This window comes from Suillus discolor, assembly GCF_016758755.1.
Source record: "Suillus discolor strain FC423 chromosome Unknown F5147scaffold_35, whole genome shotgun sequence".
In the NCBI taxonomy this organism is placed as follows: Eukaryota; Fungi; Basidiomycota; class Agaricomycetes; order Boletales; family Suillaceae; genus Suillus; species Suillus discolor.
In genome coordinates, this window is record NW_024541282.1 from 85396 (window position 1) to 98164 (window position 12769).

Genomic DNA, 12769 nt, shown 5'->3' on the forward strand with positions numbered 1-12769 from the left:
GTGACGCGACTGTGACACAACGCGATGTGACCCCTCGTATGTTTCCTCCGAGGGACAAGTAGAATGTGTACATGAGCCATTCACTTTCCTTACACGATGTGGTCAGTTCTCGTCCACAAAAACGCAGGCGCTTCTCACTTCACGAGGATCACAATGTCGAACTTGAAACTAAATTCGTGACAGAAGGTGCGCGGTAACCCAGAACTTTCTGTGTAACCTACACCTGATATCTTTCAGATGAAGCCGACCTTGGAATACGCCAACTTATTGCTGAGGAGATTGACCTGGATATTGCTATTCGCCAACGCCTTCTAAGCACCATCGAATCTCGCATAACATGGGCACTTATGCTCCAGGAGGCTCTCACTCGGGACTCGTCCACTCCAGTTCCTGATGCTACAGTGGATGACTTTCAAGAAGCTGCTTTAGACGCCCTTAACGCTGTCGAAGTACCTTGTGCCTTCTTATTTGATCGAGAAGAGTCCGTATACGATGACGCTGAACCTTCTTCTCTTCGTTCATTCTCCCCTGTCGCCCCAACACAGCGCGAGCGAATACCTCCAAAGGTCAGGCCGACACGTACGGCTGCAGCAAAATTGCATCCGCAGAAAAAGCTGCTTTATATCCGTCTGCCCCCTTCACAGACAGCCATCGATGAGCAGATTGCTATCCTTACTTGTCCTACTTGTACTCGCACGCAGTTCAGCACCCTTCAAGGGCTCTTGAATCACGCACGGCTTGCTCATGGTATTGAGTGGGCCAGTCACGACGCGTGCATTACGGCTTGCGCTGTTCCAATACCCTCCAGTGATGATGTGGAGAAAGGTCGGGTCGAGGAGGAAGGTGTTGAAGTACCTTGGGGAGGTAGTGTCGTCGGTCTACAACGACTATTTGAACGAGCTGTCGGTGTCAATATTCCCGCATCTCTTGTTTACGAAGAAGGGCAGGGAGCTGCAGCCATACCCAGCACCTTACTTTCACGCACCCTCGGTTTACATGCGGACTCCCCTGCCCTTGCTCCGTTTCTTGGCAGAATTCCAAAACGGAGATGCATACATACTTATGAGGAAGATACAGAAGTTGACATTCTGAGTATTGATACTGCTCCATGCAGGCCTTCCCCCGGTTTCGAAAGTAGGGAAGGAGTTACGAGGAGAGCAGACGAGGGCGATGGTCATCCTTGGCGAATGGCTTTTCCGCATCGAAATAACGCCCGCCCTGAACTCGATCTCGTTGTCGACGTGCCTGCTCTTATTGATAACGCTGCAGAAAATACAGCAACTCCCGCGATACCAGGAAGCACAACTTCACGCTTCCATATCACCGCTCGTGTGCATATCACAGATAGAAGTTTATTTATCTCGCCAAGTATGCCCACATTCTGCAACATATTCATTGAATTTAATCGTATCCATGTAGGCCGACGGTTAGACCTCGGTATTCCGTCATCACATACTCACCGGTGGATGCTCAGTGTCACTGCTCCTTCTTATGTGCGTGTATTCTTTTTCTCTCCTCCTCTAAGCCTTATGATATATATTTGCGTTTCCGTAGTCGATACCTCTGGCCTCATTCATGATACGCTTGACAGTTTTGGCGGTGGCTCCATCTGATAACACTCAACGACAGCCTTGTACTGTGGACAAAGCACCCTTTGCCATCATAGGCTCATCTTCTGAGCCCTTTCTTGCGAAGGTCGTGATGGAGTGGGCCAGTGGCGGGAGAATGGAAGTAGAACATTGGATTGATGTATGTCTTGCTTTTGGCCTCGCGTTACTCGTATTCAATCTTCACGTAGCTTGACCCTGGGAGCGCAGCGAGCTCTGTCCTTGGCTCAGAACAAGTTCTCGATGTCGAACTTGATAGAGGGACACGCCTCCTCCCTGTCCCTTCCGGTCCTCCACTGCCTATTCCTTCCTTGGAACGTGAACCTGCAGAAATTACAAGGCAATCTGTGACGAAGCCTCAAGAATCTGCAGATGAATTAGGATACGAGAAGGTTCTGCGGAGTTTGTTGCCAAGAGTACCTATGACGCTTAAAGGTATTTCTGATTAGCGCTGCAGCGCGTGTTCATCTGCAATTTTCTGATGTAACGTTACCATAGATATGAAGTTCCGTTCACCTTTTCAGGTACCATACAAGCTCGTTCCCTCACCGGCGCATCTTCTAGCGCTTGTACCTGGGAGACGGAAAGCCATTGAAGTGCGTATATTGTATCGTTATCGACCTTTTCGCTTCATGTTTCTAAATTTGTTGGTAGTGGGGAAGAGCCCGAGCACTGCAAGCACTTTATGTCCAGCACGTTGCCTCGGCCTCCGCAGAATTGATCTCCCTCACTGTTGGTGATGTCTATGCCTTCCTAGAAGACTCGGGGCTTTTTCCGCGTTCGTCTTCGAAGATCGAAGATCCTGTACCGAGTGCGAAAGAAAAGAAGGACAAATCGAAGGACAAGGAGAAAGAATCCACGCTTTCGCCGGTGGATGAACCCTGCTTTGTCTGTGGCATAAAGAAACGCTTCCACCCTATACTTGCTGCCACTGTCAAAGTGAAAAAGGAGCCTGTTTTTGACGAAACAGGACCCTGGGTTTGCGACATCGTTCCGCCGCACGAACTTGAGCGGGGTTTACGAATACCCATTGTTGATTTGATGAAGATTTTTGGAGGTGGACTCGAAATTGTCCTATACGCCGGGGAAACTGCAGGGGATGTGGGACCGCTACCGCATCAACCCATAGCTTCTTCTCTGCTCAGACCTTGGCGTTATTCTGCGCGGCAGATTACCTCGTTAAGCCCACCAGACCTCATTCTTGCTATTCATAGAAGTGTCGGGTCTTTGCGTCTTCTGCATTTCCCTGATCTTCTCTCTCCTTCTCTGGATAAGCGTCGTACAAATTCGGAGATCGAAGAGGCGTTCGCACCATCAGCACTGCTAGCCGCTGTGCTCAAACCGTTTATTGCCGCCCTTGTGCGTTCTGCAGTGGACGTTGCAAAACGGGATATTGCGATTGCATCTGGTGCTGGAAATAGTGGTGCTGTTCCAGTCGCTGGACAAGTCAAGGTGGCACGAACTAAGCGAGGGAGAAAAGTAGGGTCTGTTCTAACTCCAGGACACATCTTACGAGGGCTGTCGTTGCCTAATCCTGTCCGTGGTGGCGGGCTCGCTACGGCTACCGTCAAAGATATGTTGAGGCTTTATCTGGCGAGAGTGGGAGTACCCGTGGAGTTCGGACGATCGTTAACGCGGGCTTCCCTCCGTCAGATTTTGGATCGGGATGGCAGTGTCGAAATGGGGGTGACGAGTGAAGGCGACGTGGTTAAAGTGGAGCCGCCATGAATCTTGATTTAGTGGGACTTGATATCTGAAGCGATATGGATCCTCTGAGTCCGACGCTGCGAGAAAGTACTGCATGCCCTTTTTGTACATCCATTGTGATCCCGTGGACTCTGCAGAATGCACGCCTTGCAAACCTGGTGAGTCTCTTACGCTTGTAACATTCCGGAGTGGGTGGCTGATGTTGAACCTAGCTAGGATCTCTCTGCCTTGAGAGTGGTGGGTCATCCGACTCTATTTTTAAATATACTGCACATGTTTTGGAGGCGGAAAATCACAAAGGCCCTGTCCTGGTACTCTGTTGCAGTTGGGTGTTACAATCAGCGCGCGCGCGTCCTTGCAGATTATATTTGGTAATGTACAATATTTCAAGACCTTTACATAATTATGATGCAAAACGCGACAGTAAATTCATTTCGCAGATTAGTGTCTTCGGTCACCAGCACCGACTGTGATACGCATCGCATGGCTTGAGTCGCGGGCCTTGCCTCCGATAGCCCTTATTTATCCACCACATGACACTGCGGCAATTACGTACATTTTACAGTTTGAACTTGCTTGTTTTCGGATGACTGAATCTACCAGGCCAACGACCACGATGTACGGTGAGAACTGGGAGAAGCATTTGGAATCATGCCACACGGCGGGAGCACACAAGGCCTGACCATACCGCATGCATGAGTCTTTCTTGTTCAAGACAGCGATACGATATTCTCAAACAAGGAAGTCGATTATCCGAGAAGTTCACCCGAAATGGATAGGGGGTACGCGTCGCGCCGGGCGAAGAATGAATGCATTTACGCGTTGCTTCTTGGATCATGGCGCCCATGTATGTATGGGGAACTAGCAACGCACCCTGATTACACACCATCATTTTAGCATCGAAAGTTTTCTATTCGCCTCATCCCGCCAGGCATGCTAGACAATCGATCTGATGAAACGCCTACACATCCCAACAGGAAAGGCGGCCGATAATATCTCACATCACGTCCTTATCACAAGGCCATAAGGACACTATTATCGTTTTGCAGATCGCACGAGAATAGCGGATGGATCTTTTGATGAGAGGAAATCTGGGGACATCAGTACGACACCGAAATCATGATGTGGATGGTAAAAAAGATTTTTGGTGCACTTTCGATCTTACGGAATGAAACGCGAGCGGTCGCCTCTGAGGTAAACAGATCGTATGGTTTGCTTGTGGCAACTCGTTGAAGTCACGACATCTAATTCGGATTAAGTGTCTCGTGTCGTGTTCTTGGGACAGAGTGGTGGCGGAGAGAATAAACATTGGAAGATCCCTCCGACATAACTTAATCGGATTATGGCTGGAGACTTCTATATCGGAGATGAGAAGATAGTCATGCATGTTTCAGTATAAATATGTTTGAATTGAATTGAAGTCAAGGAGTTCGTCCCCTGGCCACTCCTGCCAGTGTGAGCGAGTGCCTCGGTCTAGGTTTTCTATCTTGTCTGACCCATTCTCTAGAGATATCTTACTTCTGTATCGAAGTCTCGTGCGGAATCTTTCTACTACACTCTACCTTCGAGGTGCATTCGGATAATGGGAGTTCATCATAATCATGCTGAACACACGAACAGGCAGGCGATATGAGCAAAGTTACCGTTGTCAACAACACAAAGGACAAAATCACCGTTAGCATCACTAATACTAGCGAGAGTGGAGGACCTGGATTCTATGAAATTGCGTCAAAGTACTCTGACACTTGGCAACGAAACCTCGTGCAAGTGTGCTATGTGTTGAGGGCTGACAATGGAAATACTGAGGTGTTTGTTGTGGAGCCTGGAAAAACCTACCAAATCGGAGGTGCGTTCAGAGGCCTATTATTATAAAGGGAGTTCATGATAATCATTTTGGACACAGACGCAGGCAATATCATGATCATGAACGAAGTCACCATAGTCAACAACACCAAGGAGAAAATCACCGTTAGCATCACCAACACCGATGAGAATGGGCAACTCGAATTCTTTGAAATCGCATCAAAGAGTTCCAACGCCTGGAAACGGAGCAGTTTGCAGGTGTGCTATGTGTTGAGGACCGATAATGGAAAAACCGAGGTTATTGTTGTGAAGCCTGGAAAAAAATATCAAATCGACTGAAAACCTTACGGTGAAGATTTACGGTGTATTTTTGATCTTATGAAATGGAACGTGAATGGTCACCCCTTCATGAGGGAAAGGTCCGTTTGTAGATCACCGTTCGCATCACTAACGCTGGCGAGAATGGAGGACCTGAATTCTATGAAATAGCGTCAAAGTACTCCGACACCTGGGAGCGGAAGCTCTTGCAAGTGTGTCATGTGTTGAGGGCCGACAATCATGATGGAGCATGGAAAAACTTACCAAGTCCGTTCTCCGAGTTGCGTTCGAAGGTATGAAGGGAGTTCATACTAATAATCATTTTTGAATTCGACATAGCGACAAGTGGCGACGGAGCAAGTTGCACTATGAGTTGATAACCGACGATTAAAATACCGAAGTTCTTGTCACTGGAACCTCGAAAAAATATGAAATTGGCAGAAAGCCTTACGGGTAGAAGCATTTGGTCATGGTGTCATCAGAGGGGATGTATTGCAAGGGCTGCTACTTGGAGGAGATGCGAAGGTCACTGATTTTAGAACAAAAGAAAAGACAATCAATTTCTGGATAAGGTAAAATAAGGTACGAACTTCTAAGGCCTAACTTGAAGGGGACATCTCCCTTATGTAATGGGATCCAGCGCGTGAAGCGGAGTGGATTCACTGCCACTCCGACGCTGTTGCACACTACTATCACTTACTACAGCATTCATTCAAACGGAACCTTTTCAACTTTTTTTTTTCATATGCGCCAGGAACCACAGTGCTGGTAGTATGATGGACCAGCCCCGGGTTTGGATATTTGGACGCGGGAAATCACCGAGGCTCTAGGTCAGTGTTTCAATGGATGCGCCCTTGCAAATGGTTTTTGTTAATGGACCTCGTGCCAGCTTGTGATGCAAAACTCTTATCTACCATTCATTCTGCAAATTGGTAGCAATCACCGCCTTGACGCCATTCAACGTGTATGTTGTCCGCAGACTATGTCTCTGATCGGCTTCGGCACTTTGCGCTAAACGTAAGTCACCCCCACCGTCGATACAGTTGTTATCGATCCTATCTTTGCTTTCGAGTTGGTGTAACCATCTGTAACCATTCGCTCAGAGTTCTAGAATAGGATACATGCACATTTATTTGTCCCTGTACCTATCCCTTTCTTGATGTCGAGGCTACCGCAGTGCCACAGCCTTCGGCCACATGACAATTGATTAAACAGGCCAGCGTGATAAACCTTCAGCAGTACGAGGTGATCGAAGTCTTATGCCGAGGCTTCTTTCGGTCCGTACTGAATATTGACAATATAGGTTGGGTCAGGATCATTCCTGCTTCGCCGATAGGAAGTTTGTGATAATATCCGAAGGCGCATAAACTCGGAGGACACAGAAACCTGCGCGTCCTGCGATGTTGGCGAATTCGGAACATTCAAATTAGAAAACGTTGCTAACGTTCAGGCACAACTTTACTGATAGACGCTCGGCGTTATACTGCGGCACGCCGGCACCCCAATTCTTAGATTGTCATCTCTAATTATTTGTAGTACGACCACGATGCCGAACTGGAGCTCACAGTGACTGCGCGGATACATACATGTGCTATATACACCAATAATAAGTTTTCGGTCCCGCATTCTCTCAACCTGCCGCCGGCCCGCGATTCCTCCGCTTCCGCATTTGGCAACCTTCAAGTAAATCGCTGATCAATTTGAAATGCGCCTGATGTGTTGAAGACCATTCGGTCCATTCCTCTCTTGATGAAATTTTTTTCCAGGATGTAATTTTGGGCGATTCTGTTCTGATCCCACTCAACGCCAACTTCCACGCGGTACACGGACGAGGCTGGAGCATCGTCCACTGCCACAGCGGCAGCGCTGTTGCCAGCTCCGAAACTTTATCGGATAGTAATCCAATCCGTTTACGGACGATAGCCAAGGCCATGCGTTTGCATTTCAGCCGACTATTTCATACTGTGTTCTAATCGCAACTTCCATCCTCACCCATTCGTTTGTTCGTCCTCATTGGCTGGGTTTGGAAGATGCCCGCAGAATACGTCCTCCCGCGTTTCGATAATACCCTCGGTGCTTTGCTTGTAGGTTTTGCTGTCTCTGCCACGTAAGTGCTCACGGATTTGACCTTTTGGTGCTGAATTCGACCTTGCGTTACAGTGCATTTGGAATGTTGACCATTCAAGTGTTCATCTACTATAGGCGTTTTCCCCAAGACAAGGTTGCATACAAGGCTCTCGTAAGTACACGGATAATATCGGGTTCACCGCACGTTCATCGTACAACAAAAATTGATCAGGCTGCATTGATATGGTGAGATGGATGTCTATCCTGATGCAAACAAGGCTCAAATCATCAAGGTTAATTTCTGTCGTGGATCAATCCTTCGTTGGTTACGCTGTATACTTCTACACTGTCACGTGAGTCGCCCGCCATCCTTGCCTCACATCCCTGAACGAATGAACTAGAAATTACTTGAATCCGGTCCCATTGGCTACAGGAAAACCTCAGTGGTGAGCCCTTCTTCCAACTAACGACCTCTTTCCCTCTAACTTTTTGATCAGGAGTCTTATAGTGAGACCGTACTTTCACTCACCGTTCACATAAATTGAAGTTCCCTCGTGTAATAGCTGCAAATGACTTTAGGCGTGAGTGTCGCCTGTGAATTGTATGTGGATATATCTAATTGGAGCATTCTTTTGAACACAGGCTGTTGTTGGTGCCATTGTCAAGGCGTACGTGGAATAATTCTACCGATGTGAACGTGTGAACCATGACTGACCTTCGGCTTCTGATAGTTGTTTTACACTACGAGTCTGGAGGTGTAGGAAACTGTCTTCGTGCCATTTCAGAATTTCCTGCTGATTTTTGCACAGTCAGCTACAGAAATTGGTGGCTCACAGGGTTCTTGGTATGTTGAACTTAATTTCCCATTTCGCTGTGCTGATAAGGGTCCTTGCGAAGTTTTTGATGGTTACCGCACAACTTGGCACGGCGATCGGTGAGTCCATACTAGCTTCTTCTCCAAAACTATTCTGAATCTTGTTATCAGCTTTCACTGTAAAATGGTTCTCATTTTTTGTTGATTCTACCGTAAAGTATACTGACAAAGTACATGAAAAAGTTTCGAATTGCCTTCTTACACGCACGTTCTTGCCGTGAAGGTACGTGAGTCTACGGTTATCTATTTTCTATCCTCACCTTTTGTAGTCTTTGGGGAGCATTTCCTTGGGCATGGGAGTCGTCACGGACATGAGCATAGCTGCCGCATTGTGCTTTTACCTTCAGAAAATGCGCTCAAGCCATCTAACGTGCGTCTCACAAGTTTACGTTTGTCACATTCTCATAAATCCGCTATTCTAGTGCGGACTCCATGATTGCCACATTAACAATATACGCAGTGAATACCGGTCTTCTTACCAGGTTGGTCTCACCGGTGCTTTCCCAAGTTCAAAGTCTGACACATGCTTTATATACAGCACTATCAGCCTGTCGACTCTTATTCTGGTGTGTGATAACGCTATGCACAAGTTTCACAGACTGAATTGTATGGAAAGTTTAACATCATGCCTAAGAACTTCGTGTTTATATGCATGTATTTTGTTCTGAGCAAACGTAAGTCATAAACAAGTCATTCTGATATCAAGCTAAGATAGGCTTATCCAGTGTATGCGATATCATTCCTGGCTACGTGAGCGGATTACGAAGCTGTTCTTAGTCCCTCATTATATCATTGCTTAGACTGAACACTCGAAAAATTATACGAGGTCGTGGTACAGACCGTGAAGCAAGAAGGTCTACGAACTTCAGTATAGTTACCGAGTCCATGCAGCCTTCAGTACAGATGCCCATACAGCTGTCGAAAGTAACTGTCCAGGAGGAAATACAGGCAAGTTCGGTGAATTTCTTTATTCTGCTAGAATGCATCTAAAGGATCGACTACGACAGGATATTGCCAGAAGTCATGACTCAAAATTTATGGTAACCAGATCAGTATGTTCTTTTATCCTGTGTCACCGACCTTGTGATAAACTGGTCATCTAGACACAACCCTGTGGAGTAGGCTGGTAACTTTCAACCACATTTATTTCATCCCTTGTGACACCTCGACCATCCCATACTCTACACGCGAGGTGCACTTTCTCATTGAATTTGGCTCTGCTGTTATTCGTCTTTCTTCTATTTGCAAAAGGCAGCGCCTGTTGCAGTACTCATTCCGGAAATCCAAAATAGAAGCAACTGCAAGTTGGAGTTTTGAAGGAAGTTTGTACAACACTAATAAAAACGCGATGACGCGTTGTACTTGTTTCATATGCGCAAAATATACACTATCATTTGTAGACTTGCTTTTCAGACTGTGAAGGTACTCTATCTTGGAGTTCTCGTAATCCGTATAACTTTCTCTTTGGTAGCCATGTCAGATTCGTAGGTCGGCTCGAGTCGCACACCAACAACACCTCAACGTTCACTGCATCTATTACTGAGCCTCGTAAGATTCCCGAACATCTCGCCGATCCCAGTGGCACTGGTGGGACTCCGTGGAATCAAGTTTGATAACGTACAGTGCACATAATCCAATTCTCTGCACTCGGCCGGCCACTCATCGTGGTGAAGTCTACGTACTGTACAACTCTTACAGCCAGTTCAGCGGCGTTAACCTTAATCCAGCGACACAGACCACAAATGGCAATGCTGCGGTAATACTCTCGTTTCTGTGCATTCTGGTACCTCTCAGGCCATCGGTCCCCAGCATTTTGGCTTGATTTCTCTGAACAGGTACTACGTTAGGAGTACATAGGGATCCACGAGCAGGACTGCGCATTCGGGGTCTCTGCGGCTCTTTCTGCAGCTTAGTCAGCACGTAGCACCCCATAGCAACATCGGTCACAGCTGCTTTGGGCTTAGGCCGCTAGTCCCTGCTCCAACGCGTAACTCGTTTTTGATGAATGCTTATGCGCATTTAACATGAAGCACACTCCATCAAGATGCCCTCTGCAGCGCCTCCCTCGGCTTAGCGGGAGGGTGTCATGGATTTGCACTGCGGTCGACTATGATAGTCTCGACTCTCGTATAGGCAGATGGGCCAATACTGCTGTTCCTGAAGCTTCTGTCTGACATTCTGACTCCTGAGAAAGTAAAGAGTCGCCTATCATTTGGCGTTGTCGACTTACTAGAGGTATCGTGCACTGAATCTTATCACACTAATGTATAAACGAATTTCGGACAGACCAATTGGAAAGACTCCATCCAAGATTCAAAAACCTTTTCCCTACTCTTGCAAATCAGCAGACTGAGCCTGATGATTGTACTTATACAGGAGAACCAAGGACCACGGGACTGGAATTGTCGGAACGATCAAACCGAAGTACAAACTCCGGAATCTGTATGGGCTTTATGCGGAGGGTGTTCTAGAGCCTTTGCGGGTGAGTCCGAGTCATCCCCCTGATTTTGACGATTAGGCTCGCGTTGACACGTTGATTGCGAGGATTCGTGTCCACAGGGCTTCGATTATTTCGGACCAAAGGAGTCTGGACCTGGTTGTTACGAATCATGTGTTGTAGTAACCGTTATCGTGATCATGGGAGTGCCTATTTTCTGTTAGTGCCTCTTTCTTCTGACAAGCTACCCGAGGTACAATCAGTTTCTGCGTGGTCACGGGAGCCAATTTGAACATGCCGTCAATTTTGGTCTTTGGGTGCCCAATGTATAACCTTGCGGCCCTGAAATCAGTCTTTCATTTACCGGAAGCTTGGCAGTCACATACAGATCAACTGTCTGAAGCTCGAGGGCTTCCATTCCCCGGAATGTTTTACCCCATAATAGCTAGTTTATCACGCAGCTAATATATTTACAGGGGCCAGTTTCGTATGGTTGTGGAGAATCGGGAGCAGAGAGCTGACAGCGAAGTATCTTTTTAAGTCCTGGGGTATCTGGCATGTGCAACCCTACGAAGCTCGCCAGATTTCTACAAGGTGATAATTGATAACAGAATCATGCCGATGGTTGTGATTATGGACTATATATTGCTATATATATCATTCTGATTTGTTCACTAGTTCTGTGATGAATGATGGTACATATGGTCACAGGTATTCAACAAAAAATGCAATTGCTTCCTAGCGTTAGTAACAGTACAGGGAACAAATACCTTCGTCCATAAACGGCTCTCTATGGAGACTATACACAAAACAACTTTGTGTCAAATAATGGCAGCTCAAGCGAGTTCCAACTCCTCCCCATTCTCCGTGTAGAGGAGCTCCTTCACCCGCTCATCGTTCTCAAACAAGGTAGGCCCAACGGTGAAGTCGTTCAAAAGTGCACCAAATGTCAACCCCGACTGAGGAGCAGGTGAAAGAATCGCATGACCAGTGCTGGCGTTGACGTCAACGGACAGATTTACGGTGGTCAACCTGACGGTGATCCTGTCAGGACCAATCATGACGGTCCCTGCAGTACCTCTGTCGGTGCGACTAACAGTGAAGCGAGTGCGTTCGGTGCGCGAAACATAGACCGCAGTTCTCGCATTACACGATTGGGGACAGTACCAATAGTCGTAAGGAGTGACTTTAGACCGAATAAAAAAACTTCGGTAGGATACTATCAGCCAAATATAGAACATCCCGAAAGAAACTGGCTCACGAGTTCCCGCTAATGTGGTCAACGAAATGACTCGGACCAAGCGGCGGGATGAATGTTCAACCCACGATATATATTAAGTCGTTCAGCAAGGTGAAAAACACTTTTCCAAGGAATTGGGTCGCAACCCCATTCGTGACGAGGGATTCGCTAGCGTTGGCCATGCCTGTGTTATGTGTGTAGAACTGGGCGTTGACACGCTGAATGCCGTTCGCGAAATTAGTGCGGGAAGTGGACACGGCACGCCACCATTCATCGGCAACTTCGCGGCTAGCGAAGGTAATCAGGTATCGAGCGCTCCAGTTATCCAAGGCCTTGATGGCGATTTAGCGCAGCATCGCAGACATCGAAGCATGAATTTTAGGCGTACATGTTTTACATATGCGTAGAAAACCATGATAATAGGATAGATGACTCCTTGTTGGTTGTGATTGGATTGAAATTGGTCACTTGATCACTGTATATTATATAGGGGAGAGTCTCAAGCACAGAGAGGCTCGGACTAGAAAACGGAAGGACAAACCAAGTAGGTGGTTAGAATGAAAATATCATATATCACTATTATAAGTGTTGATACTTACCTCAGTCTTCGGATTGAGAGACTGAGGAGAGTTCGTTCTGGGACACGAGAATAAAACAAAGTCGTTGGAACGGAGAACGAAAAAGATGTACATGCGTAGAACACGTGTAGCCAAAGA

General features: G+C 47.0%; 4 protein-coding genes across 4 annotated transcripts; 2 read left to right on the top strand and 2 right to left on the bottom strand.

Annotated features, from left to right (window-relative positions):
* The first annotated feature begins 58 nt into the window (after positions 1 to 58).
* On the top strand, positions 59 to 3615 carry F5147DRAFT_227287 (uncharacterized protein). Its single transcript, XM_041428709.1, has 8 exons — positions 59 to 186; positions 238 to 1368; positions 1420 to 1493; positions 1555 to 1749; positions 1799 to 2042; positions 2106 to 2203; positions 2262 to 3472; positions 3531 to 3615. The coding sequence occupies exons 1-7, from the start codon at positions 72 to 74 to the stop codon at positions 3333 to 3335; spliced, it is 2931 nt and encodes a 976-aa protein (XP_041291595.1). The 5' UTR covers positions 59 to 71; the 3' UTR covers positions 3336 to 3472; positions 3531 to 3615.
* Positions 3616 to 7153: 3538 nt separating this feature from the next.
* Positions 7154 to 9904, top strand: F5147DRAFT_700362 (uncharacterized protein). Its single transcript, XM_041437689.1, has 21 exons — positions 7154 to 7542; positions 7596 to 7674; positions 7735 to 7748; positions 7796 to 7855; positions 7904 to 7948; positions 8000 to 8009; positions 8066 to 8083; positions 8145 to 8170; positions 8234 to 8259; positions 8312 to 8346; positions 8400 to 8436; positions 8488 to 8503; positions 8560 to 8599; positions 8646 to 8746; positions 8799 to 8858; positions 8915 to 8942; positions 8993 to 9050; positions 9102 to 9126; positions 9177 to 9324; positions 9384 to 9428; positions 9480 to 9904. Exons 1-21 carry the CDS (start codon positions 7466 to 7468, stop codon positions 9504 to 9506), a joined length of 975 nt encoding a protein of 324 aa, XP_041291596.1. The 5' UTR covers positions 7154 to 7465; the 3' UTR covers positions 9507 to 9904.
* On the bottom strand, positions 9469 to 9904 carry F5147DRAFT_227396 (uncharacterized protein). The gene has a single exon (XM_041428710.1). It carries the CDS (start codon positions 9745 to 9747, stop codon positions 9520 to 9522), a length of 228 nt encoding a protein of 75 aa, XP_041291597.1. The 5' UTR covers positions 9748 to 9904; the 3' UTR covers positions 9469 to 9519.
* Positions 9905 to 11649: 1745 nt separating this feature from the next.
* F5147DRAFT_653805 (uncharacterized protein) lies at positions 11650 to 12468 on the bottom strand (the record flags this gene model as incomplete). The annotated part of the gene is made up of 4 exons (XM_041433812.1): positions 11650 to 11905; positions 11947 to 12032; positions 12140 to 12385; positions 12442 to 12468. The coding sequence occupies 4 exons, from the start codon at positions 12466 to 12468 to the stop codon at positions 11650 to 11652; spliced, it is 615 nt and encodes a 204-aa protein (XP_041291598.1).
* Between the last annotated feature and the right edge of the window lie 301 nt (positions 12469 to 12769).

Bases quoted from the DNA above. Each gene is read 5' to 3' on its own strand.
- F5147DRAFT_227287 (XM_041428709.1), top strand. From the start codon at position 72: ATGAGCCATTCACTTTCCTTACACGATGTGGTCAGTTCTCGTCCACAA. The intron at 1,494-1,554 runs GTGCGTGTATTC...GCGTTTCCGTAG, and splicing joins GTGTCACTGCTCCTTCTTAT to TCGATACCTCTGGCCTCATT. The intron at 2,204-2,261 runs GTGCGTATATTG...ATTTGTTGGTAG, and splicing joins GGAGACGGAAAGCCATTGAA to TGGGGAAGAGCCCGAGCACT.
- F5147DRAFT_700362 (XM_041437689.1), top strand. From the start codon at position 7,466: ATGCCCGCAGAATACGTCCTCCCGCGTTTCGATAATACCCTCGGTGCT. The intron at 7,856-7,903 runs GTGAGTCGCCCG...CGAATGAACTAG, and splicing joins GTATACTTCTACACTGTCAC to AAATTACTTGAATCCGGTCC. The intron at 9,429-9,479 runs GTATGTTCTTTT...CTGGTCATCTAG, and splicing joins AATTTATGGTAACCAGATCA to ACACAACCCTGTGGAGTAGG.
- F5147DRAFT_227396 (XM_041428710.1), bottom strand. From the start codon at position 9,747: ATGAAACAAGTACAACGCGTCATCGCGTTTTTATTAGTGTTGTACAAA.